This window comes from Epinephelus lanceolatus, chromosome 19 (assembly GCF_041903045.1).
Source record: "Epinephelus lanceolatus isolate andai-2023 chromosome 19, ASM4190304v1, whole genome shotgun sequence".
Classification (NCBI taxonomy): domain Eukaryota; kingdom Metazoa; phylum Chordata; class Actinopteri; order Perciformes; family Serranidae; genus Epinephelus; species Epinephelus lanceolatus.
The window spans coordinates 13771224-13798123 of record NC_135752.1 but is presented as its reverse complement, the minus strand read 5'-3'; the positions used below and the strand labels follow the sequence as shown (position 1 = coordinate 13798123).

Sequence of the window (26900 nt, the reverse complement as noted above, 5' to 3'; positions counted from 1 at the left end):
AGTAACCAGCATGGAAAATACCAGGACCCTGAAACTGAAGCAGCTAAATGGAATTCAGCCATTATACATTTTATACTATTTACAGCTATGCGTTCCCTGCTGCAAAAAGTCAAAATATCTTTCCTGGAAAATGAATATGTTGTATAAAAAATTCAACTTATTGAGCCGAGAATGTTTTTTATTGTTTACTTCATAAGATACTGCATAGTTTAGCTCCCCCACCCCTTCAACAAATGATTCAGTTCATGGTGACATAAGACAAACAGGATCATCAGCAAGGGGAGACTGTTATATAAATATTGCTCAACAAAATTTGCGCCAACTGCTTTTTCGATTACAGCAACCACATTGGAATTCTTTCCCTATTAGAAAGTGTATTACATTTACTTGAAAAGTCATGGTTAGAAATGATAGAAATACAGACAGTCCTAATGACATTAAAATCTGATATGTCTCTCTTTAAGGGGCAGTTCACCTTGAATCAATTTTTTTTCCCTCCTACCTGTAGTGCTGTTTATCAGTGTAGATTGTTTTGGTGTGAGTTGCAGAGTCTTGGAGATATCAACCATAGAGATGTCTGCCTTCTCTTTAATATAATGGAACTAGACATCACTCAGCTTGTGGTGCTCAAAGCACCATAACATAAATTTGAAAAACTCTACAGCAATGTCTCTTTCCAGGAATCATGACCCAGTTACTCAAGATAATCCACAGACCTTGTTGTGAGCAGTTTCATGTAGAGCTATTTTCTTGCTACTGAACTACACTCATCAACCATATTGCTGCATTTAAGGAGGCATCAATTTACTGCTAGCTCACACCTAGCACCACTGGGCTAGCTAACGTTACAGCTCAGCTGAGAACAACGCCATTAATGTTTACATTTTGTGCTGTCAAGAGCACGAGCCTCTCATCCATAAGTAAATGCACACTTCCTTCTGCATGGTGATACAGTTGTCAGGTGCAGTTCAGTTGACTGAAAATATTTCTCTTTATGAAACTGTTCACAACGAGGTCTGTGCATACTGAACTACACCTGCCAGCCATGTCATCAAACAGGTGGTACTGCTAACTCATCTAACATCACTAAGCTAGCAAATGTTACAGCTCAGCTGAGAAGGACACCATTAATGTTTACATCTCATGCTCTCTTGAGCACAAGCCTCTTGTCCATGAGTAGATGCACGTTTCCTTCTGCGTGGTGATACTATTGGCAGATGTAGTTTGGTAGAAAGAAAATAGTTCCTACATGAAATTGCTCACAACAAGGTCTGTGGATTATCTTGAGTAACCAGGTCATGATTTCTGGGAAGAGACATTGCTGTTGAGTTTTTCAAATATATTATTTTGGCACTTTGAGCACCACAAGCAGAGTGCCATCTAGTTCTATTATATTGGAGAGAAGGCAGACATCTCTACGACCGATATCTCCAACACTCAGCAACTCACACCAAAACATTCTAGACTGATGAATAGCACTACGGTTAAGAGGGACAATATGTATTTTTTATTTTGGGGTGAACTATCCCTTTAATGTATATGCACTAATGTGTCCTACAGGTGTATTTATTAATGTTAAATGTACAATTTCCATGTTGTTTTAATGAGCATTCTGTACAAGCCCAGGGGAAGCAGATGAAAATATGTATTGTGCTATATCTGCTGCAATATATTTATTGCACACTGTCCCTGTTTTAAACAAACCAATATATGAAATTAATTAAATAGTATTTTCTATGCTGGCTGTGGCTTGTAGGCTATGCTTTCATCCTATCCCATAATCTCCTCCAAAATGTATGTCCTGTCAAAGTCATTAGGTAGTCAAGGGAAGGAGACATGTATAAAGCACGCAGTTGCAGTGAGGCCTGTGCGCCAGCAGGGGGCGATAAAGAAGTGTAAGCCGCCCCGCACTGGGCTGAAGCCTCCGTCCCACTTTCCCTTTTCTCCGTATGACAGCAGGTAAAGGCGCAGTGCGGCGGAGCTGCAGCACCCACACACACACACACACACACACACAGGAGTTAACCTGTTGGACTGCTGCTTATGCTGCTCTCATACTCCCCCTCTGTGTCTGTCAGCAGCTGCCTCTCCCCCTCACAACTCTCTGAACCTGCCCTGGATGTTTCTCTACACTCTTCTCACAGTTTTATGAGTTGGAATGAAATTCTCCTGAACTGAGGCTGCTGTAATGAGATGTAAGTACGTCTTATTGTTGCTTGTGTTGCTGCTTTACCTTTCCCTTCCTCAAACACAGATTGATTTCAGACTGTTTTTCTACAGCCTCTGTCCTAGGATCAGTTTGCGCTCTGCTCTTGCTGTTGCGGGAGCCTGCATGCCGCGGAGATGAGGTTACCTCCAACACAGGTAAGTGAGAGGTCAGCGGGGTTGGACAGGGTGTTATGCTTGCATTGTGATATGTGTTAGTCTGGGTGTTTGTTTTAGAGGCTGACTGGTCATATGCAGGAAACATATGTTTAACACGGTGTGAATCAATGTGCGTGCCAGCGTGTGTTTTCCTGAGGTTTTATCAGAACCCCGGGATAAGCTGTCTGTAGGTCTTCAGACATTCCGGTAACCCTGATAACAAAGACAGGTCCTGACAGGCCTGATCCTGGTACAGTAATATAATCCATCAACTGAAGAGTCACTGCCAAGAAAAATAATATGACACCTTATTTTTCTTTTTGTTCCTTCTCAAATTAATAACAATATGGAAAAGGTAGCATCCTAATTGTGGATTTTTCATATTCATATTAAAGGGATAGTTCGGATTTTTTTTGAAGTGGGGTTGTATGAGTCACTTATCCATAGTCAATATATAACATATACTATATTTCTGTCTGCATGCCCCCAGTTTGGAGAAGCAGCAGGAGTACTGACACAAAACTACTGCTGCGGAGGGGTCCACGACAAAATTTATTTTAGCCCCTTAAAAAAAATCGCAAACAGTTTAAGTGTTTGCTATATTGGGAGTATTTGTTCTGCTTTACCTTGCCGTCAGACAGACAGTTTCAATTGGCAAGCTATTCATTGCGCCAGTTCCCCATCTGTGCTACCAGATCCCATTGACAAAAACAGTAATTTTAGCTTGCTGAACATATGTGCTACTGGTTACCACTGCCTCAATCAGTTAGTTAGTTTCTGTTATTGTGTGACTTTGGGGAAACTGAGTGAACACTTTTAAACGCCAAAGTCACACAGTAACACAAACAAACTAACTGTTCAAGGCAGCTTTAGACCAGCAGCTCCTGTGTTCTGCAATGTTAAATCACTGTTTTTCCTAATGGAGTCTGGCTTTGAAGGTAATGATATAATGGCTTCAGATCCTCATTGGAAATTGCTGTCTGAAGGCAAGGTAAAGCAGTGAAAATATTCTCAGTATAGCATACACTTAATCTCATACTGATTTTGTAGGACTTTGTCAGGTGGCGAAAATGTGTTTTGTTACTGACTACTCCACAGCAGTACATGGTTTAGCTTCTTTTTTCTGACTCCTTTTCATGCCAGCTGAGATCTGCTGTATGTAATACACTACGGGTAACTACACTTCAAAAAATCTGAACTATGCCTTTAACTTGTTTAACATCAAATGAAAGGATTATTTGCTCTCCTAGTTCCCTGAAAGATACGGTTTCAAGACTCAGCACTGACAGACTCATGCCCCTGGATGGATGCATGTACTTCTCCCCAGACAGACTTTTCCTGCCTGACCTGTTGGCCCTATGCCAAACATGTAGCCCCCACAGGCCAGGCAGGAAGCTTGGCACATTATATCATCCTGCCCTCAGGCCAACTGTATCAGCTCTCATACACGTCAACAAAAAGTCAACAAACACCTTTTTCCTGTCTTTTGTTTTTTTTATGTACTGCCAAGCCTTACAATTTCTGAATGAGATGCTGTGTCATTGTTGCACTCGAGGGTTCAGAGACAGATTGAGTCACGGGAGGGAAAACGTTTTACATGTAAATTGTTGAGGCAGTGATTCATTCAAATTTATGGTGCAATACTTGAATTTTCCTGTTACGTGTGAGGTTTGAGGTAAGTGTGACCTGTGAAATCACGTAAGGCACATGTAGTTTACATAGCAGTCAGATGAGGTGGCTGAGATGTTGGGTGTGCTGCCAGGAGACAGGGATGGGGGCTGCGTGGGCAGGGAGAGGCATGTTTTTGCATGTGCGGGTAAGTGTATATAATGTCAGAAGAGCTTGCCCTTTACCTGGATATTTTATAGTTTACCATGCGGTTCACATAACATGCTTATCTGTATATCTATAATATTATGAACATGTAGTAATCCGTGCGTAAATTGTAGGATAAAAGAATGTGTGATGTAAACAGCCTTATCTGTCATCATGCTGTAATTTACGAGATTTAATTTCTCGTACTAAAACCCGCATATGTGCTTGTTTTATCTTGTCAATGCGTCTGTTAGACAACACCCTCCCCCCCGTCCTCCCTCTGGTTCTCTGTGCAAGAACAAAGGCCTTTTCAGCCAAAAGTTTTCTTTTCCCACATTTACCACATCATTTACAGATAGTCATAGTCCAGTCTTTGTTACATCTGTGTCGTTGTAAATTTGGGTTTAACATTCCATTTTAAAGGAACATTTCACCCAAAAATACATTTTTTTGGATTACATGTAGCACTATTTATCAGTGTACATTGTTTTGGTGTGAGTTGCCAAGTGTTGGAGATATCAGCTGTACAGATGTTTGCCTTCTCTCAAATATAATAGAACTAGATGGCACTCAGCTTGTGGTGCTCAAAGCACCAAAAAAGTACATTTGAAAAACTCATCAGCAATGTCTCTTTCCAGTAATCATGACCACATTACTTAAGATTATCCACAGACCTTGTTGTGAGCAGTTTCATGCAGGAACTATTTTCTTTCTACCAAACTACACCTACCAATTGTATCGTAGCTCAGAAGGAAGTGTGCATCTACTCACGGACAAGAGGCTCGTGCTTGTGACAGCGTGAGATGTAAACATTGGCGTCCACCTCATTTGAGCTGTAACGTTAGCTAGCTCTGTGGTGCTCGGTCGAAAGAAAATACTTCCTACATGAGACTGCTCACAATATGGAGTGTGAATTTTCTTGAGTAAACGGGTCATGATTTATGGAAAGACACTTTACTGTTGAGTTTTGCAAATGTATTGTTTTTTGGCGCTTTGAGCACCACAAGCTGAGTGATGTCTAGTTTCGTTATATTAAAAAGAAGGCAGACATCTCTATGGCTGATATCTCCAAGACTCTGCAACTCACACCAAAACAATCTACACTGATAAATAGCACTACAGGTAAGAGGAAAAATATGTATTTTTGATTTTGGGGTGAACTGTCCCTTTAAGAATTCCAGATTTTATATTATTTTTTCTCTTAAATAGTTTAACATTTTGGGATATAGGTTTATTTGATTTCTGACTGAGAAGATCTGTCGATTAAATATCAGTCTACAGATAGCAGCCAATTGCTGCCGGAAACAGGGGAATAAAGATAACCAAATGTTTTTCCCCTGGACTCTATGTCAACCAGGCACAAGGGGTGATCCAATCTTTGCTACGACAGATGTTTTTGGGTAGGAACTAAATCACCGTGCAGGAAGTAACCGTGTCAAGTCAATATTTGATCTCACAATGTCACGGCGTCATATATACAGTACGTTTATGTAAGTGTTTCTCACCAGTTTTGACATGAGCTGCTCTTCTTGTTTTCCACAGTGAACCCATGCTGTTATTTACCCTGTCAGCACTGGGGTGTGTGTGTAAGGTATGGCGAGGACAAGTATGAGTGTGACTGCACTCGTACCGGCTACAGCGGAGAAAACTGCACTGTCCGTGAGTCCATTTATCCACATGAGACCAGTTCTCATATCCTCCCTCATTATTGCAGTTTCAAAGAATTTGAAATATTCTGTTATTCTCTCGTACATGGACGGAAGGGATTAGATGGTGGGCTCATGAAAAAGGCTGTTTCATGTTGTTGTCAAGTCAGGAAATAGTGTAACACAACTCCTGGCTCAGAGAGTTAGGACTTCTCGTCTAGACCCAAATATTTGGAAAAATTGAAGGAACAGGAGCAAATGCCAGAAAGACACCAGCTGCGTCAAAGCTGCTTCAGCTGATCTCATTACTGAACCACCAACTAACTCTGCTGCTCTGCTTCTCATTAACAAGGAAACCTCACACATTGTAGTCCCTAATCGGATGTGATGTATTTGGCTGACAGTTATGTAGTTGCATCACGCTCAAAATAACAATTAACCATCGCTTTGATTGTGTAGAGAGAAAAAAGACAGCGAGTGGAGGGGGAAGGGGAGGGAAAGGAAAGCAAAGTCAAACAGTAAATGGGGAAATGGGATTGAATGATAACATTTACCTAAAATAATACTTTTGTTTCCTACTTACGGTACAGTAGCCACACATGAAATTCATGTTACACAAACAGAATTAACTTAGAAACAGCTTTACGGAGCTTCGGGATTTTAGAAACACTGAGGTTGTGAATCAAGCTCCCCAAACAGCAGACAGACAAAGTCTAGCTGGTGACTAGCAGACTAGCTGGTGAACACAGTGGAGTATTTAGCAGCTAAAGAGCCAGATGTTTCCCTCAAGAGTTGGTAGAGACCAAAAACAGAGCTTAAAGGGACAGTTTACGCCAAAATAAAAAGTACATATATTTCCTCTTACCTGCTGAGCTGTTTATCAGTGTAGATTGTTTTGGTGTAAGTTGCAGAGTGTTGGAGATATAGGATAAAGAGATGTCTGCCTTCTCTCCATTATAATGGAACAAGAAGTCACACGGCCTGTGGTGCCACAAGTGCAAAAAAAAGTACATTTGAAACAAAATGAAAAGTAGTGTCTCTTTCTAGAAATCATGACCTGGTTATTCAAGATAATCCACAGACCTTGTTGTGAGCAGTTTCATGTAGGAACTATTTTCTCTCTAGCGAACTTCACCCACCAACCATATTACCGCTCAGAAGGAACTATGCATCTGCTCATGGACAAGAGGCTTGTGCTTGTGACAGTGTGAGATGTAAACATTAATGGCGTCCTCCTTGGCTGTGCTTTAACGATACCTAGCTCAGTGGTGCTGAACTAGCAGTAGATGCAGTGTTGATATGGTCAGCAGGTGTAGTTTGGTACAAAGAAAACATGAAACTGCTCACAACAAGGTCTGTGGATTATCTTCAGTATCCTGGTCATGATTTCTGAAAAGAGACTTGAAGTAATAAAGCAAGGCCTTTATCATATCAGTTAATATTGATCTTTAATGGAGCCAGCTGTATCACAAAGATATTAAAACTGATCAGACTAAAATGCCATTTTGTGTAACTTCATTCACTGAGTTGCAGAGCAAGTCAGAGATGTGGGTGGTTATTCAGAGGTCTGGAATCATGCTGTAACACCAAGGCCAAGACTGCTGAGTGTCCTCATGAACTGTGACATAATGACTTTGTTATCCATGTGCAAATTTCCACTTTGAATTCCAAGCCTCTTCGACTTCCCGTAAGAACAAGATTGTGTTTTTTTCATTTGTCCTCCCACCACAGCGGAGTTTTGGACCAGGGTGCGTCAGTTCCTCAAACCCAGCCCAGATGTGGTGCATTACATTCTCACTCATTTCCACTGGCTCTGGGATATCATCAACTGCACCTTCCTACGGGACGTCCTAATGCGGGTGGTTCTAACAGGTCCAGAGTCAGATGTTCATTCACTAAAATAATAAGAATTCATGACTGTCATATTTTCAATGCATCTAATAACTGTTTTCTAATTAACAGTGAGGTCCAACTTAATACCCAGCCCTCCAACCTACAACTCAAAATATAGCTACCTCAGCTGGGAGTCCTACTATAATCTGAGCTACTACACTCGGCTGCTGCCCCCAGTGCCAGAGGACTGCCCCACACCTCTGGGGGTCAAAGGTCAGTCACTCACTTATGTTTTATCTAGGTATTGATAAATGTGTGGTTTCGATATCTGTACCAAAACCTATGTATTGTATTTACCTAAAATAAGTAAGTACCCTAAAAACCTAAACTGAAATGTGGTACTTGGGTAAATGTACTTTCCACCACTGCATATTTTTTACATTATATTTCATTAAGAGGTGCAAAAATGTGACAGCATCCGTAATATCTAACGCAGAACATGTCTTTTTCCCAGTGTTGTTCCAGCTCAAGTCAAACAGTTCACCACAGAGATATGCGTGCAGATTATTGACCTTGGACAGTTCAGAATTGCAGCGATGTGTTAACTCTATCAGTGCGATGTTCACAGATGCTCTATTTCGGTATTATGACTAGAGGCGGGGTGTATCTGTGTTTTGCCCTGTGCTGCGTTTGACACTGTGGTGTTTCTCTTCAGGCATGGCTGGGCTGCCTGACCCTGAGCTGCTGGTTGAGAGGCTGCTGAAGAGGAGGACGTTCAGGCCCGACCCCCAGGGCACCAATCTCATGTTCGCCTTCTTCGCACAGCACTTCACCCACCAGTTCTTTAAGACCTACAATCGCATGGGTGTGGGCTTCACTAAGGCTCTAGCGCATGGGGTTAGTCCAGTTAAAGCTTTTGTCCATATATATAGGGATAGCAGACTTTATTTGAAAAGCACTTGTCTTGCTTGAGAATTCCTTGAATAAGACGTTGGGGGTTGTGGTTGCTTTGGGGAATTTATATTTTTAAGTGAGGCGATCAGGTCAAGGACAGAGAGACAATGATTTCAGTGTTGCTGCAGTAGAAAAAGCCTCCCACAGTTTGGCTACAATTATATTTTGTTTTTGTCGTTTAACAACTTTGCTTTCTTGCTTTGCTCTCATTCTCTCACTCCATGTTTTGTCCTGTCCCATGACACATGCAGGTGGATGCAGGGCACATTTATGGAGACAACCTGGAACGTCAGCTCCAACTCAGGCTTCACAAAGACGGAAAACTCAAGTATCAGGTGAAAGAATCAAATCTGTGAATAGAGGAAACATGATGCACAACGACGAATCTCAACATGCTGATCAAGATTGGAATGTTTAATTTATATTCCAAAAGTAAATCACCATTGTGTTGTTTCCAGTCAAATCTGTTGCTCACTAGCAGTACTGTCAATAATTTATCATTTCACTTCATCTGCTGTAGAGCTTTTTTGACATAACATGTTGCTGCAGGAATGTGAAGTGTGGTATACTGTCAGATAAAGTGGAGAGGTTTGTATTGAGTTTAATGCATATTCATTAATTACTGTTTTTCCCATTAGTTAGTTGATGGAGAGATGTACCCTCCAACTGTAGCTGAGGCACCCATTAGGATGAGCTACCCTCCTGGGATCCCTCCTGAGGCTCAGATGGCTATTGGTCAGGAAGTGTTTGGACTCCTCCCTGGTTTGGGGATGTATGCCACGCTCTGGCTGAGGGAGCATAACCGAGTTTGTGACATCCTGAAGGCAGAGCATCCCACCTGGGACGATGAGCAGCTTTTCCAGACCGCACGCTTCATTATCATTGGTGAGCTGGACAGAAATTTAAAGGAATAGGAACATTTTGGGAAATAACTTGACTAGATGAAAAGATAGATACCACTCCCATGTCTGTGTGGTAAATATAAGGCAACCGCCAGCAGCTGGTTAGTGTAGCTTAGCACAAAGACTGGAAGCAGGGGGAAACAGCTAGCTTTTCCTCTGTCTAAAGCTCACAAATTAAAACCTTATGTCTCATTTGTTGCTGGACTATTTCTCGTCCAACTTCTTGTCTTACTTTCTGGAATCTCTTGTGGTTGCTGGTTTCTTCCTAGTGCCAGCAAGTCTCCGGGAAAGCACTCCACTCTGCTAAGAAATAGTCTAGCATATTACCCCTGTACTTTACTGTAACTTTTTCACTTTGGCTGTTGCACAAATTAAACAAGATATAACATGTTCACAGATGAGCCTCACAGGGCTGGTAGGCAAATATATTTTACATTTAGCTGGAGCCAGACAAACTGTTCTCCCAGTTTTCAAATTTTATGCTAAGCTAAGCTAACCGACCCCTGACTGTCGGTTTATATTTGACTAGTCTCACATGGCCACACTTACCTCCTGCTGTGCCAGATCTGAGGAATGGCTGAAGTCATCATAACTTCATTCAAAGGGGAAAAAACATACTAGATTGTTTGTATTTCTTGGAACCAATCACAGTCACCTTGGGTGGCACTAAGCCCTTGATGTTCTGATGGTGCCCTTGCAAAAAAATGTTGGTAGGGAACTTGTTTTAGTGGTTAAGTGAGCAGTAGCAATAAAATAGCTAAATCTCTGCCAGAGGAAATACCACAGTCCACGGCAGGGGTGGCCAACCTGCGCAATTTAACATCTTCTAATGTTTTATGTCATAAAACATTAGAAGATGTTAAATTGTGCAGGTTACTAGCTCTGAGGTTGTTTCAGACACACTGTAACAAAGTGTGGAGATAGATCTTGCCATGCAAGACTTGTTTCATGTGGTAAATAGTAAATGGACCTGTACTTGTATAGCGCCTTTCTAGTCATCCAACCTCAAAGCGCTTTTTACACGAGTCACATTCATCCATTCACACACACATGCACACACTGGTGGCCGAGGCTGCCATACAAGGTGTCACCTGCTACTCAGTTTAAACACCCTCACACACCGATGGAAGCATCATCGGGAGCAGTTTGGGGTTCAGTAACTTGCTCAGGGATACTTCAACATGCAGACTGGAGGAGCCGGGGATCAAACCGCTAATCTTCTGATTGGTGGACTTTTTCGTACTTGAATAAAAAGGCATCAAAATAGAGATTGTTTATTTAAAAAAAAAAAAAAAAAAATCCAGAGGATCCCCCAGACCCCCCGACAGAGTCCCACATGTCCTCAAATCCTAGGAACTCCCTTGTATACATCTAACCTCTGCTTGGCTGCTGCGACTGGCCCCTGGCCTCCTGTCATTTGCAAAAGTGGCCCCTGGGCAAAGCAAGTTAGGTATCCCTGACATCCTGTGAGCCAGACTAATATCTGGCATGATATGAGAGTGGTGTTTATCTTCTCATTAAACTATCCATTAATGCATTTACATTTTTTTATATTCTTCTTTTTTGTTCTGTTTGTCTCATGCTGGTGTACTTGATGTTTGATGTCAATCGTTAAGATGTCAGCAACCCCACCCCCACTCCCGCCCACACATAAACTTAAGGATGATAACTTTACTAACGTCAACTTGGAGCTGTTCAGTCATGGCTCAGTAAGTATCGGGAAGGGTGACTTAATCATAATCTGTCTGCCCTCAGGTGAGACAATAAAAATCGTCATAGAGGAGTATGTGCAGCACCTCAGCGGATACCTGCTGCAGCTGAAGTTTGATCCCACTCTGCTGTTTAACTCCAACTTCCAGTACGGAAACCGCATCGCTCTGGAGTTCAGCCAGCTCTACCACTGGCACCCCTTGATGCCGGACACCTTCCTTATAAACGGAGATGAACTGTCGTACACGCAGTTCCTCTTCAACACTTCTGTTCTCACACACTACGGCATTGAGAAGTTGGTGGACGCCTTCTCTCGGCAAATGGCTGGCCAGGTAACAGATCACAGATAGTGCAACATCAGAAACATGAAGAAATAATTACATTAAATCTAGTACAGTTGTTTGGAAGTTCCCATAGTTACAACTAACTCTTAGTTAGGGATATATGGGATATAATCTGCAGTGTTGCTGGCTTCAAGTATCCATGTAGTGGTTTTTGGCATTCACACTTCATGTCTGTATCAAATAACACGTAAAAATCAAGGAAAATCCTTCTTACAGGATACCAACTTTTAAAATCACAGATTTGAAGTGTGCATATGTGAAAATGGGTTATGTCATTTCGACATACATTTTAATGTTTGCTTTATGCATGTTTCATGTTGAACATTTAAAGACATGATGCATGATGTGTGTATTGACTCACTCAGAGGTAATCCCTCTCAATCATCACTTATGACCCCACTCTCTGTGTGTGGCAGTGTATTTATCTGCGGAGACTCTGCCATGTGCCTGTATTGTTTTCCTCTTACTTTCTGTGCTCAGGATGTTTATGGGCGTGTGCCCTCACAGTGCTTTGAGGTGAAGTCAGGGCTTTATAAAAAGGTAGTGGCCAGGTGCCAGAGCGTAAGCAGCAGGCATCTAAGAGATACAGCGCCAAAAAACACAAATAGAGCGAGAAGAAATGCCAAAAGAGAGTGAATCTTGGGTTGGCTTGTGATTTAACTTTTACAGGCGAGTGTGTGCACAAACAGTAACCACCAAATGTGCATAGCATACCTTTGAATATTTTAATTATGTATTAATCTTCCATTTAAAACATTCTAAATAAACGCAGCGTCTCACTGATTTTAAAATCACCATTCATTTTGTATTTTGAATAATGTCTATATTAGATATTTAATTGTCAAATCTTTGTCAACAGATTGGTGGTGGTCATAACATCAACGCTGTGGTGACCAAAGTGGCTGTGGGGACCATAAAGGAGTCCCGCCAACTCCGCTTGCAGCCCTTTAACGAGTACAGGAAGCGCTTTAACCTCAAGCCATACACATCGTTCAGACAATTCACTGGTAAGAAAAGCAGGTCTGTGTAGAGACCACACAACATGACGTGCAATTCAAAGCATGCAATTTTCAACTTTTACAAGCTCACATTCTTGAAATTAATGGCTTCCTTAAAGGCATTTTCTCACAGACTGTTATTGATTGCTATTAGGATGTTTTCCATTGCCATCCCCTGAAGGTTAGCAATGGATACCTAGTGTCATGCTACAGGCATGGCTAACCGGTTATAGCTTAGACCTTAACGCATTGTATTGTGGATACTTTTATTAACTGTGCAATACTCGTGATGTCCTTTTGCAGATAATGAGGAGATAGCGCGTGAGCTTGAAGAAATGTACGGTGACATTGATGCTCTTGAGTTTTATCCTGCTCTGATGCTGGAGAAAACACGACAGGGGGCCATATTTGGAGAGAGCATGGTGGAGATGGGTGCCCCCTTCTCCCTTAAAGGCCTACTGGGAAACCCCATATGTTCTCCAGAGTACTGGAAACCCAGCACCTTTGGCGGTAAAGTGGGCTTTGACATAGTGAACTCTGCCACACTGAAGAAGCTGGTCTGTCTGAACACCAGGACGTGTCCTTATGTGGCGTTTAGAGTACCAAAAGAGGAGCACAGAGGGAACGATGACAGTGCAGTAAGGACCGATGAGCTCTGAGTCTTTGCAGACGCCAGGTGGTTGTGATTTGAGCTCACTATATGAAGGTAAAAGAGGCAGCTGCTAAGAAAACAAACACGTGCTGAAGATGCCCGTGTGGAGAACACACAGTAAAGGTTGTTTGAACAGCACTGGAGAATCATACAGGACTCAGGGCTCAGTATGAAAACCTGTCTCTTCCTTAACCTGCTCACACTCTAACACATGAACACATCAGTGAGAACATTAACATTACATTGTTTTGTTAAATGCTTTGTGCCTGAAGACAAATGCAGTCATGTTCACTGTCCAGTAAAATAAAGTATGTACTGTCTGTAGATTTATTTTGAAAGAAGTGATTGCAATATAATATAACCATTAATTAAAATAAAACTATAGACACTGTGTGGGTTATTGTCCATTAATTTAAAATTTTAGTGATTAAAATCTTTGTTTTGACTTTCCACTGTTCTATACCTCTACATTCCCACTTCCACCTCTCACCCACTGCTTCTGGTGACTCCTGTTTCTTTTGGCTTGAAGCTGAATACTGATGGGAACACAAGAAAGACTCAGCCCACAGCAGGGTGTAGGTTTTCACAGTTAAACTTTTTACAGCAAGGTTTTTAAAGACATAAAGGTGAAGCCTGGTTACCTTGTGTTTTAGAACTTTTGGGTATATCAGGATACATGTGATTAAGCATGTGATGGACCAGCCAGAAAATACACATAAATCCACAGACACCTTTTAACAAGATCTTACAAGGTCTTACATGTGTGCTGTCTTTGCAGATTATTTACAAAATGTAGTCACTGGTATTAACAAAAGGGAGAGTGACTGTCTAATTATATAATTGGTATCATGGTACCTTTTGTTGAAAATATGTAATGTAACATAATAAGTCAAAATGTTTCACTTGGCAACTCAGCCTGTCAGCAGCGGATGTAACAGTTGTAGTACAAGTAGTACTAAGCATTATGTAATAGTCATGTTGTCCTCTAGTGGTGAAGGTGGGAACTGCATAATAACGCCTCCAGCATCTTCCGACGTTTTATACATCAGTGGGAGGAACCCGGATAAACCGTGGTGTCGTGTTGCCTTAAAGTACTCTCAGTAAAGTACAGCTTTACACCACGACCACCTCATAACCCTATCTATTCAGTTCAATGGGCTTTATTGGCATTACATTTAACATGTGTTGCCAAAGCACAAATACAATTAAAAGGCAGTAATTAAAATTTACAACTGATTACACATTTGACAAGAGGCAACAGAGCACAATAGGTAATTAGATAAGCAAAATAGAGAAATATATATATACATACATATATATATATATATATATATATATATATATATATATATATATATATATACACACACATATATACATATACATATATATATATATATATATATATATATATATATATATATATATATATATACACAGTACAGGCCAAAAGTTTGGACACACCTTCTCATTCAATGCGTTTTCTTTATTTTCATGACTATTTGTATTGTAAAATAAAGAAAACGCATTGAATGAGAAGGTGTGTCCAAACTTTTGGCCTGTACTGTGTCCAAACTTTTGGCCTGTACTGTGTATATATATATGTATATATATATACAGTACAGGCCAAAAGTTTGGACACACCTTCTCATTCAATGCGTTTTCTTTATTTTACAATACAAATAGTCATGAAAATAAAGAAAACGCATTGAATGAGAAGGTGTGTCCAAACTTTTGGCCTGTACTGTGTATATATATATATATATATATATATATATATATGTGTATATATATATATATATATATATATATATGTGTATATATATATATATATATATATGTGTATATATATATATATATATATATATGTATATATATATATATGTGTGTATATATATATATATATATATATATATATATATATATATATATATGTGTATGTATGTGTATATGTGTATATAGACATATACACATTCATATGTCACATGTCTCATATATGTTTGCCTATAAACACGTTTTATGTGTTTGTTTATCACCTTTTAAAGTGTACCATGAGGAAAAAAGACATACAGACCAGTACCACACGTACATAATGAGGATGTTCATTAAGAATCAATTAACAGTACATTGAGCTTGTACTTCTACTCACCACAACAAAAGGAGACAAAATAAGAATCAGCAGAAAACAAACAAAAAAGAACGACAAAAAGACAAATAAACAAAGCAAAAAAAAAAAAAAACTCGCATGGCCACACCCTCCACCTCAACAATTAATTTGGTTGCAATATCTGAAAACTTAAGATTCTAGATGTGGTTTAGTTGTTATGATACTAACTAAAAAAATTGAGTGCAAATGTTAGCCACTGATTATTGACGCTTTGCGCTTGCACTTCATAATTACGACATTTTCGGGAACTTTGAAGGCATCATATTCCGGGAGAGTGGTTTGCGACAGCTGAGCTAACGTTAGCAGATTAGCTGGAGTGAGTGGTGGGAGCTGGTGGTATCTTACTAACGTGACCTGGTCATACACTCGAGGTAAGATCGAAATTAGCTATTCATAGATGATTGATATTTTTATCCTCTTGTAGCGGTATATACCGAATAGGAAGTATAGTCAGTCTACACTCGGTTTATGTTTAGCTAACTTAATGTTTACTGGTGGACACAGGAAGTCCGTGGAAGAGAGGCTAGCTCCGCTGGCTAACGCTCACCTAGCTCACTTTCACAGACACTAGCTGCACATACCGGTTTAGCCCGTGTCCTACTTAATAATGAAGCTAATTGGATTGTCGCTATCCTCTTTCCACAAGCGCTTAGATAGTTAATGAAATAACAATAACAGTTCAGAGCTTGCTAACGATGGCTAGCTGAGTTAGCTATGGTAACGTTAGCTGTCACTTCTCCAGGGATTCACAGACAGTTTGGTTAGCAAGGTGTTGGCTGTAGGCCTTCGCTCCTACTGTTAACATATATTGAAGACATGTTATTCATAGGCGGTGGAAAGATATTGTCATGTATCGTCACATAATGGCCACAGTATTAGACAAAGGAGCTGTAGTCTGGCATTATATTGTTGTCCATGTTGGTGCCTGACCACTGTCAAAAGTGACTGAGAGGGATTTATCCGTGGTGTCTGCCTCCTTGTCTCTCCATCTGCGTACACGAGCTGGCTTACGTACGGCTCAGTGCATCATTAAAAGCCTCCCAGGCAGCCCAAGTGTTGTTGACACACTTAATATAAGCTATGTATAGTGTAGATGTCCTATTTTTGAAATGAGCCCTTTCAGTCCGACCTGTGACAGCTTGGATGGCCGTCAGTCTGGATTATTCTGCTCCACTGATTTAATGTGATCTGCCGTAGTGTTGTGTGATAATACTGTTATTAATCTGGAGAGGTTTTTGTCAATGAGGCTTTGAATATAAAGCAAATGATGGCAGTGTTGTGTTACTGCCAACTGCAATGCTTATACAAATTATCAGTCAAATGACCCAACAAAATGGAGGTTAGCGTGCTTATTCAAATACAGTCTGTGAATTTAAGACTGGGTCATATAGACTTACCCTCTGCATACAGCTCAAAGATCAAGGATGAGCGCTGTCATCTTAATAATGATCCCATTTCATATGAAAGCATTCATCAGGGCATTGCGTTTTGTACAAAGTTGTATCAGTGAGTTGCACCGATGCCTTATCTAACTGTTGGCCTCAGGTGAGCCATTGTCAGCCGTTGTCATGACGACTCTGGATGACAAGATTCTGGGAGAGAAGCTGCAGTACTACTACAGCAGCAGTGAGGACGAAGGTAGTGACAACGAGGATGAGGAAGGGGAGAACAAAACCATCCGGAATGCTGACGTCAATGAGCCTGAGATAGACTACAGTGCCGATGGAAGTGCTGTCAACACAGGTACCAATACAAGCAAACACACATTAAGTAAAATACTGTCCTAATAAGAAGACTGTGAGTACATTTGTTTAGGAATCACAATGACAGTGACACTGGCTATTCTCTCTTTTAGGACCAAAGGGTGTCATCAATGACTGGAGGAAGTACAAGCAGCTGGAGGTGGAGCAGAAACAAGAGCAGAAGAAAGAGATGGAAAGACTGATCAAGAAGCTGTCGATGACCTGCCGCTCTGACCTCGACACGGAAAAAGACAAAGAGAAACAGAAAGAGCTGCAGGAAAAAATCAAAGGCAAAGTAAGTTTGACACACTTTTTCAACTTGCACTTATGCACCCGTCAAATATCTGACACATAGACATACTATCTTGTGTCCTAAAAACAAGTTTATCCAATTCATAGAGTTATAATTTGCCAATTTAGAACAGTTAAACAGTCCAGGATAAAGATTGGATTCATCAAAGTATCTGTTAAAGAAGTGGAGACTGTGAGAGAGAGTTTTATTTGTTAAATGGCAATTCACTTTCTTATGGGTTTTGTTTTGGGTTATTTCTTGGCTGGGACCGGTGACTTCCTTGAGTCTCTGCTGGTTGCGTGACAGTCGGTCCTGGCCGGGAAATAGTTCAACACATAACCCATGTAAAATGGTGAATTGGCTTTTTTATGCTTTTGTTCTGATAAAACAAACAAGATATAATATGTTATGTAGTGAGCTTTGGATGTCTTTATAGGTGGATTTTGTTACCTTTGGATGGAGCTACCGTAGGCACGCTGTTTTCCCCCATTTCCAGTCTTTGTGCTAAGCAAAGCTAATCATCATCTGGGTGTAGAGTCAAATTTACGGCACACTTTTTAGAACAGAATCATTCTGCAAACCTAATTCTTGGCAAGAAAGCACATTTCTTAAAACATTACATAGTTCCTTTTACTAACTTTATGCATTTTTTGTCTTTGTCTACTCTAAAGATGACCATGCAAGAATACAACATGCTCCAGGAAGAAGAGGATGACGAAGACTTCCTCCAGCATTACCGCATGCAGCGCATTGAAGAGATGCGGCGCCAGCTCTGCCGCGGCAAACGCTTTGCACAGGTCTATGAGCTCAATAGCGGAGAGGACTTCCTTGAGGCTTTGGACAAGGAGGACAAAAGCACACTGGTCATGATCCACATCTACGAGCCGGACATCCCTGGCTGTGAGGCCATGAGCGGCAGCCTCATGTGTCTGGCTCAGGAATACCCGCTTGTCAAGTTCTGCAGCGTACGCAGCTCGGCCATCAGCACCAGTGCACTGTTCAGAGACAGCGCTCTGCCCGCTCTGCTTGTTTACAAAGGAGGAGACCTGATCGGCAACTTTGTGAGAGTCACAGACCAGCTCGGGGAAGACTTCTTTGCTGTAGATGTGGAGGCCCTGCTGCAGGAGTACGGCATGCTGCCTGACAAGGCCCCCATCGTCCCGAAGACGGTTCGCAATGGAGCCATCATTCAGAACACTGTGAGTGATGAGGACTCCGACCTTGATATAGACTAGAGCCATAATATCTAACATGCACCATATGCTTTGGAAACACGCAAACACAGTCTGCATGGACTATAGACGATTTTTATGTATGTGGACCCCCGAAGTGATGACGGACTGAGCCAGGATTGCCATGTTAACTACTCACACAGCAACATACAACCAGCAGTGATGCATAACCAAAAGTAAATGCACACAAAACATCACAGCTCAGTGAGTTTCATAATGACATCGATCCAAGGTAAACATAAGTTGTAATGATTAAAGTAAATTCTAGCCATTATTAATATCAAGGACCTGTTATACTCAGTGAGAATGATTTAGATGTTAGGTTCTAAGTGTTTTGTTTGAGCTGTGACTGTTGACTATTTATTCGTTGTGTTTAAACACATTCCTTGTTTTGTTTCACGTGCATTAAATGTGTCTTAAATGTGTTTCACTCTGTAGAGTACAAATCCTGCAGCCCAAACTGACTTTTAGTTAATTTTATAACTTTTATATGTCCTGTACCATTTCAGATAGTGGGAAAATAAAGAAATGTTTGGACTCACTGCCTGTTGTATTTTCTCTTCCAAGGTAGGGATGATAGATGATGAAGTAAGAAGGAGGATCTCAGAAATATTAAAGCACTACTCAATACTTTAATGGTAACAGTGGATTGATTGATTAAAGCCCTCTACATACTCCGCAAGAACAGAGAAATTTGTTCTTTTTTCATACTTCAAGAGAAACTCAAGTGCAGAACTCCTGGGAAGTCCTCATAGGCCCCTCCCACTGCCGCATACGTCACACACGCTTTTCTGCATTAACAACGGCCACTTCAAATTTCTGACCAATCACACAATAGTTCCCGGACACCACGCAAGAAAAAAGTTCTGCCCAGATGATGTGTCAAGAACAAGCTGCAAGAACTTCCAAACCAGGGCTGCAAGAAAAAAAAATGACAACGTTCTTTTCTTGCAGCCCTGTGAGAGAACAAATTTCTTTGTCCTTGTGGAGTATGTGAAGGCCTTTAGACTAATGTGAAAGGAGTCGCTCATGTTCATGAACCCACAGTCCCCAGCTCTGCATTTACCATCACCTCCACTGAGCATTTTAGCTTCTTAAAGCTCATTGTTTTGGTTTTCTGCTCTCATCTCATTTCCAGCCGAGTTTTCAGCCAAAAAAGCAAACAAACACTACCTGCACAGCACCGAACAGCAGACAGGCAAAGTTAGAAACTAGCTGGTGAACATAGTGGAACATTTACCAGCTACAGAGCCAGATATTTGCCTCAGGAGCAAAGCTAAGAATATTTTTTTGTTGGGTGGCTGGAAACACAACTCTAAATGAGTGCCCATGTTGCTGCGTCTGTGCTAGATGTTTACACGCAACTTCTTGCTGACACATTCACCATAAAAACTTTATAAGGTTATAACTGTCAGTGCTTTGTTTACAGCTCCTTCTGCTGTCCCCCATCAGCCAAAGACAGTAAATGAATTAAGCTTAAATGTTCATTTTTCATGTGATGTGTGTGATCAAAGTTTAAACACATTTGGGCTGCATTATATTAGTAGCCATTTATTGTATTCACAGATCAGCACAGATTAATACAAATATTTACATATTTAATACTGGTGTAATTAATGTTAACTGCTGAGACAGAGCCCTCCTTAAGGTTATTGGCTAAACCTGTGCTTTTTACAAGTAAAAATGTCTGCTGTGAAAAAAGGTCTATACCCATGATTATTTTCAAGGAATCCAAACTATTGTATGTTTCTCAGTGTTTATAGCTGAACAGTTAAAATAAGAAGTCATAATTATGTAAAAAATAATAGTAAAAATAACAGTTTTATTTGTTTATATCTAAAAATTTGGACAAAATTACATTTTTTAGTCCACTGAGGAGCCAAAATTTGAGTAGATTATGTAATTAATCTATTCTAATTACTATTATATCAACAAAAAGGTGATCAAGTTACCCACATAACCACAGTGGAAGTAATAAGAGGAGTCACCAGTTTTAACCTGCTGTAATTCAGCTTCCTCTGATGAAACACCAGCATCGACAGGCTCCTTTCCAGTTAAATAAATCCTGCAGATGTTATTCATCTAACACAGATTGTGGATAGGTTGACTCATCCAGTCCTTTCCACTTAATGATCACTCTCGGGGCTAGAGCTAATCGCTGGAATCATATCAAATGCCACTACTGCAAATTACACAGCATAGTGCGCACTCATCGCCATTGACCACAAGATAATAACTTTGTATGAAAAACTGGGCGACACCACAGCAGATAAAGTTCTGTGTAGCTGTTCAGTGGACACCAGGCTAATGTAGCCTAGAAATATCTCATCAGCAGCAGAGTGAGGCAGGATAACGTCAGCAGCAGGAGGGTTGTTTCTTCATGGAGGGGAACAGCTGAGTCATGTAGGTCATGTCCACAAAAAGCATGCTCCAACAGAAGGTGGGTTTCTGCACTGATGCCTGCCAGGAGGAGAAATATAATCAGGCCATATCGTGCATTTAGCTCCTTTAAAGGGACAGTTCAACCCAAAATAAAAAATACACATTTTTTTCTTTTACCTGTGGTGCTACTTATGAATCTAAATTGTTCTTGTGTGAGTTGCTGAGTGTTGGAGATATCGGCTGAAGAGATGTCTACCTTCTATCTAATATAATGGAACTAGATGGCACTCGGCTTGTGGTGCTCAAAGCGCCAAAAAATACATTTGAAAAACTCAAGTCTTTCCACAAATCATGACCTGGTTACTCAAGATAACCCACAGACCTTGTTGTGAGCAGTTTCATGTAGGAACTATTTTTTTCTGCCGACCTTTTTCACAGCAGACATTTTGTCTTGTCACAGCAGGAAAATCACAGGTGAAACTGATAACATTAGCAATGGCTCAATTCCATTAAGTGTGCCAGTAAGCTATTTCAGTGAGCCTACATGCACGATACCAGGTCCTCCCCTAAATGGAATACACCTGTGCTTTTCTGCTGTGAAAAAGGCCAGTCACCGTGTCGAAAGAAGTATGCATCAACCACTAGCTCACCTAGCATCACTGTGCTAGCTAACGTCACAGCTCAGGACACCACTGTTTACATCTCACCCTGTCAAGAGCCTGAGCTTCTCCTCCATGAGTAGATGCACACTTCCTTCAGCTTGGAAATACGATTGGTGGGTGTAGTTTGGTAGAATAAAATAGTTCCTACATGAAACTGCTCACAGCAAAGTCTGTGGATTATCTTGAGTAACCGGGTCATGATTTCTGGAAAGAGACATTCCTGTTTGCTTTTTTCAAATGTATCTTTTGGTGCTTTGAGCGCCACAAGCTGAGTGCCATCTAGTTCCATTATATTGGATAGAAGGCAGACATCTCTACAGCCGATATCTCCAACACTCTGCAACTCACACAAGAACAATTTAGATTCATAAGTAGCACCACAGGTAAGAGGAAAAAATGTGTATTTTTTATTTTGGGGTGAACTGTCCCTTTAAAGGAGCTAAATGCACGATATGGCCTGACAGGCTTGATAAACAGCACTACAGGTAAGAGAAAAAATATGTATTTTTCATATTGAGATGAACTGTCCCTTTAATCTATCATTTGTGTGCTGCTAGCAGGCTCATTTGTGGCAGAGTTGATTAACATTTCATTATCCCTCTGGTGCTACGTGACCTGTGAGCCTATCTGCAGCCTGCATGAGCCCTGAAATCGATACCAACTAATGGTATGGGCTCTGACACAACTTGCACGCTCGATACAGTAAATCTGTTTGGAGCTTTGAAATGTTTTGGTCAGCTGAAGAGACAAGCGTGACATGATACACACCATGTTGTGACCATTCATCCCACAGATGCTGGATATCCTCATTGTGATGTCCGTGGTGTTCATGGTGATCTGGGTATGGATTAATCATAACACAAATATCATGAACAAATTATTAGTCCTCCGGGTGAGGTCAAATAACTAGAATGAGAAAGCTACATGAGAACATAAATGAATAAAGACAGCATGGAGAGGATTAAGAGAAACAGACAGGACACAAACAGGAAATGAGAGTAAGGGAAATGAAAGGAAAGCAGGCGGCTGTTTTGACCTTGGGGACTGAAAAAACATAACATTTCATAAAACTAATATGCATTCCAATAGTGATCCCACAATGCGCCAGAGAGCATATATTACAGACCCTGTGTCTTCAGAATAAATTCTGCAGAACCAGAAAATAAACTGCTGTTTTTCAGTTTAATTTAAAGGTTTTTTTTTGCACATTCTCATGCCATGTGTGTACTAGTGTGCAATGACAATGCAATAATCAGAATAAGAGACAAAAATATGAAGGACAAACATTGAAAGAAAAAACATGTAAAGAAAACTCAGTACCATTCGAGTGATGCCACAGCATCCGTTTGAGTTCCCTGAGGGCTTGGGTGAGGTTCTCCAGCTGGTCATGAAGGTGAATATTCTCCTCTATCAGTGCATGAATGGTATCCTGCAGCTCAAAGCTCCGACCTTGCAGGACCAGCAGAGCCAAGGGCATGCACAGAAGCACTGGCCTTAGTCCCCTCATGGCAACCACAGCTCGCAGCCTCTCTACCACATCTTCACAGAGCCATCCCTCCCGTAGGCACGTCCCAATCCCGTGTCACTTCAATCAGAGATGATTGGTGCAGTATACTTTACAAGCTTAAACTCACGGGGAGGCGACAGCAGTTTGTTCTGTCTTTCAAAAGCCATGAGTGGAAAGCTGCCAGTGGGGCTGCTTCAAAATCTATCCAATGTTTCCACATCAGTGATCACTATGACTAAAGCAGCAGAAGAGTCCCTATTTGCTCCAGTATAATCTACAAATGAAAATTATGTTTAACTTGTGCAGTGTTAAAAATAAATATGCGCTCAGATCTTCAGGAATTCATATAAAATAGAGTCCAAAAATTTGGGTGGAAAGGGAAGCAACATGCCAGTTGGGTGCATTAATAATCAATGCAGACAGCCTCCTGGTGTTTGATTAGCTGCAGCTCATTTATGCCACATGTACAGCATGCACATCATCACTGAGCAACAGAGCAGTGAGGTCAAGGGGATGGTACAATTTCTTTGCTGTAGCTTCATTACCTAGTTATGTGGATGTCAACTAAACTTTACCAGCCTCCAGAGGTTGGTCTGGTAAACAGATATTTTGGCAGAGGGTGCAACAAGCTAAGTGCCCACTTACTGACCTATTTCTAGCCACGACAGCTAAACTACCTACGTCAGGTTTTAGGATGTTTAGTGCACAGGAAATACCATGACTCAAGAACAAGTCAACAAAGTTATTACTAACATTTAGCAACCTACAGAAACATCAGGTTGCTCAGCTTACAAGACATTTCCTGCACGTTCAAATGCTGTCTTTTGTACAATATATCCACATTGCCATGGGTGAGAAAACGATCAAGCTGGACGGACTTACCAATGCTTCTAAACCCTGACTTAACCCTTCATTGATCAGATTGTGGCTCATCTTTCCAGGAGGTTTTGCTCATTTACAGTCTACCAACAGAAATGATGGTATGACAGTGACGTTTAAGTTGGGATTCATTTATATTCACAATATCCTGCATATTAGAAACTACAGATATAATCAGGCTCCAGGTGCAAGTCAAGACTCAGGACAATGTGGTGTTTTTTTCCCAAACAAGAAGCTTTTATTTATTTATCATGTGTATCAGTTTATGCTGTCTTGGCAGCCCTGGTGCGCTTCTTCTTGACCACAACAGGCTTCTGGCTCTTCAGAATGGCACTGGCACGACGCAGGGCAGCCTGGGAAAACAAATCAGACGTACATTATGTTCCTGAAAGCTTTGAAATGCAAACTACAAATATAAAGGGCCGTAACATAAAACTATGGTAACAACATTTAAAATTTAGCTGTCTAAAATCACAGATTAAGCTCACCATGCGCAGGTCCTTCCTGTACTTGTTCTTGCTGATGATGTGCCTCAGGCTGTTGAGGGTGGCACGAGAGTTCTTGTTGATGGTGATCTTCTCGTATGAGCTGGCAGGTTTGTGCTGGCCTGTTTAACACGGAAACATTCCAAAATTACCACATTAGCAATTACGAGCCAAAAACACAACCTGCGACCACAAAAAGTCTGAGGCTATGTCAACTTGCTACATCTTTCTGAAAGTGCAATGCTCATATTTCTTGCACTGATAGCTCAGTGCATGTTAGCCTATTCCAGGAATCCACTCTGACTACAGAGAAAGATATATTGGACACTTATTTTAATCCATGCAAATAACTACAACCTCCTGAAACTGCTTATTAGCCATTTTTAATCTCAGCAAGTCACAGCGTGAGCAATTATACTACAATAAATTTGTATTAACTGGAGGTAAGCACACTTGATTTAAGGAAGCATCAGTAGATCACAAAAACAGTAGCTGCTTTCCCTTAAAATCCCACCCATGAATGAAAAATCCTTTCAACAAATATGTCAGTTTTTCATGTTAAAAAAGTGTTTTGCTGACATTCATTAAGAACAGTTGGCAGATTGTACAATGTACATGTACAGCTTTTTTTGCATTTAATTATCAAAAGACCAATATTCCATGCAGTTAATCACTTGTTTTACAGACAGGAAGTAGTCGAAGATGAAAACCATGTCGCATGTTTACCTGCACGCTTCTTCAGCACGACGACGACTCCCTTGCCATCGGCAGCTGGCTGCACACCTACAGTCTTCTTGTGCACCAAACCATTGAAGCGGAAAGAGTTCCTGGACTTCAAGTTGTTGGGCTCCTGTCACATAAATGGATTTAATGTAGATAAACCACTGGACAGCATGTGTTGTCACAGTTGACAGTAAATTCAAAAACTGAAAATTAAATATTTATTTCACCACCAAGACCAGTCCCATCATATTCTGTCAGCAACAGAATCCACCCTGTGCACTTACAGTGTACCGACAGTATTACAGTAATATGTTAGCTTTGCTGTTAAGTGTGCAAGAAAACAAAGTGCAATGTAGGAGACAATGCAATGTGAGTGCTTTGGACATCAATTAAATTTAAAAGAAATTTTCAAAATCTTCCTCAAACAGTTTTCTGGCTGAGCTACTAACTACCTATGTATATGGCAGTGTTGGCCAACAGCAAGTTCAAAAATTGCTTTCTGAATGTTTTAATTACATGGCACCTTTCTGCCTTGCCAGATTAAGTGCTTTACAGTTTGCCTCTCACTCACTCATTCACACACACATTCATAGACCAAGGATGGTGGAGCTCCTTTGCAAGGCGCCATCAGGAGGAACATGGGGTTCAGTATCTTGCTCAAGAATACTTCAACATTCGGACAGGAGTCAGGAATCAAACTGCCAACTTTGTGACAAAAGGATGACTTCCTCTACCTCCTACGCCACATGATTTTTGAGAACACCTAATTGTGATCACATCACACACTCAAAACCCTTGTAGCACTCATGTAACGTGAAGTCAGGTCTGTCAGTCAGGTGGTCTGAGCAGAGAGGCAGGCAGTGTACTCACAGTGCTGTAGGTCTGTCCGTTCCTCTTGATGAGGAAGCTGGAGCAGTTCCTGATGACCATCCACTGCAAATGGGACGACATGATGTACCTGGACAAAACGAGACAAAATGTTACTGAATAAATTTACAAATCCAAGTCAAAGCAACATTAAAAGCGGCAATACATACAGACACTGCTGACAACTGACAGGCGTCATTTCTGTCGGCTATTTTCTTAGCAACTAACTTTAGCTCAACGTGACCACTTGCTTTCACAACTTTAGATTATCTATTTGGTTTAATGGCCAATGTCAAAATAATGTAACACGAAAAACATGTATTTTACGTCTTATCCCAAGAAAACACTGCGCTGTTGTTAGACTGAAACACAGTTTGCTAAAGTTAGCTCCATAGCTCAGCTCAATGGACTGAAGGAGCACGATGAGGCCTAACCCGGACGACGTGCTCACAAATATATCTTTCCATTTTTACACTATACTTGGACATTTACCGTCACAGCGGGTCTTTAACAATAAACACAACAATAATACCTGACTTTCTGACGCTTAATACTAATGGGGAGACACAATAAATACACTTTAGTTAGCGGCTTTTAGCTGCCGAGGCGACCACGTTACCTTTTAGCGGAGGAAGAGGACCGGAGAGACCGGAAACCGCTCTACGGAACCTCTGTCACAGATCATTGCGCACATACGGCTACTTTCTCAAACAATATTTAGCATAAAACACACGCTTTAAAACG

The 26900-nt window shown here is 40.9% G+C and overlaps 3 protein-coding genes and 1 long non-coding RNA gene across 4 annotated transcripts; 2 read left to right on the top strand and 2 right to left on the bottom strand.

Moving 5' to 3' along the window:
- The first annotated feature begins 1967 nt into the window (after positions 1 to 1967).
- Positions 1968 to 13609, top strand: LOC117269916 (prostaglandin G/H synthase 1). Its single transcript, XM_033647279.2, has 11 exons — positions 1968 to 2195; positions 2281 to 2364; positions 5722 to 5838; positions 7557 to 7697; positions 7788 to 7931; positions 8374 to 8555; positions 8864 to 8947; positions 9251 to 9497; positions 11270 to 11556; positions 12428 to 12575; positions 12870 to 13609. The coding sequence occupies exons 1-11, from the start codon at positions 2189 to 2191 to the stop codon at positions 13223 to 13225; spliced, it is 1797 nt and encodes a 598-aa protein (XP_033503170.2). The 5' UTR covers positions 1968 to 2188; the 3' UTR covers positions 13226 to 13609.
- Positions 13610 to 15617: 2008 nt separating this feature from the next.
- Positions 15618 to 19193, top strand: pdcl (phosducin-like). Its single transcript, XM_078161944.1, has 4 exons — positions 15618 to 15756; positions 16931 to 17128; positions 17241 to 17422; positions 18091 to 19193. The coding sequence occupies exons 2-4, from the start codon at positions 16954 to 16956 to the stop codon at positions 18652 to 18654; spliced, it is 921 nt and encodes a 306-aa protein (XP_078018070.1). The 5' UTR covers positions 15618 to 15756; positions 16931 to 16953; the 3' UTR covers positions 18655 to 19193.
- Positions 19194 to 20174: 981 nt separating this feature from the next.
- On the bottom strand, positions 20175 to 23227 carry LOC144458752 (uncharacterized). Its single transcript, XR_013488138.1, has 3 exons — positions 23016 to 23227; positions 22464 to 22532; positions 20175 to 21111 (listed from the first exon to the last, which is right to left on the bottom strand). It is a non-coding gene; the product is annotated as an uncharacterized LOC144458752 (long non-coding RNA).
- A 1067-nt stretch (positions 23228 to 24294) lies between these two features.
- On the bottom strand, positions 24295 to 26827 carry rpl28 (ribosomal protein L28). Its single transcript, XM_033646369.2, has 5 exons — positions 26776 to 26827; positions 26160 to 26247; positions 25293 to 25416; positions 24570 to 24688; positions 24295 to 24434 (listed from the first exon to the last, which is right to left on the bottom strand). The coding sequence occupies exons 2-5, from the start codon at positions 26238 to 26240 to the stop codon at positions 24345 to 24347; spliced, it is 414 nt and encodes a 137-aa protein (XP_033502260.1). The 5' UTR covers positions 26241 to 26247; positions 26776 to 26827; the 3' UTR covers positions 24295 to 24344.
- Positions 26828 to 26900: the final 73 nt, after the last annotated feature.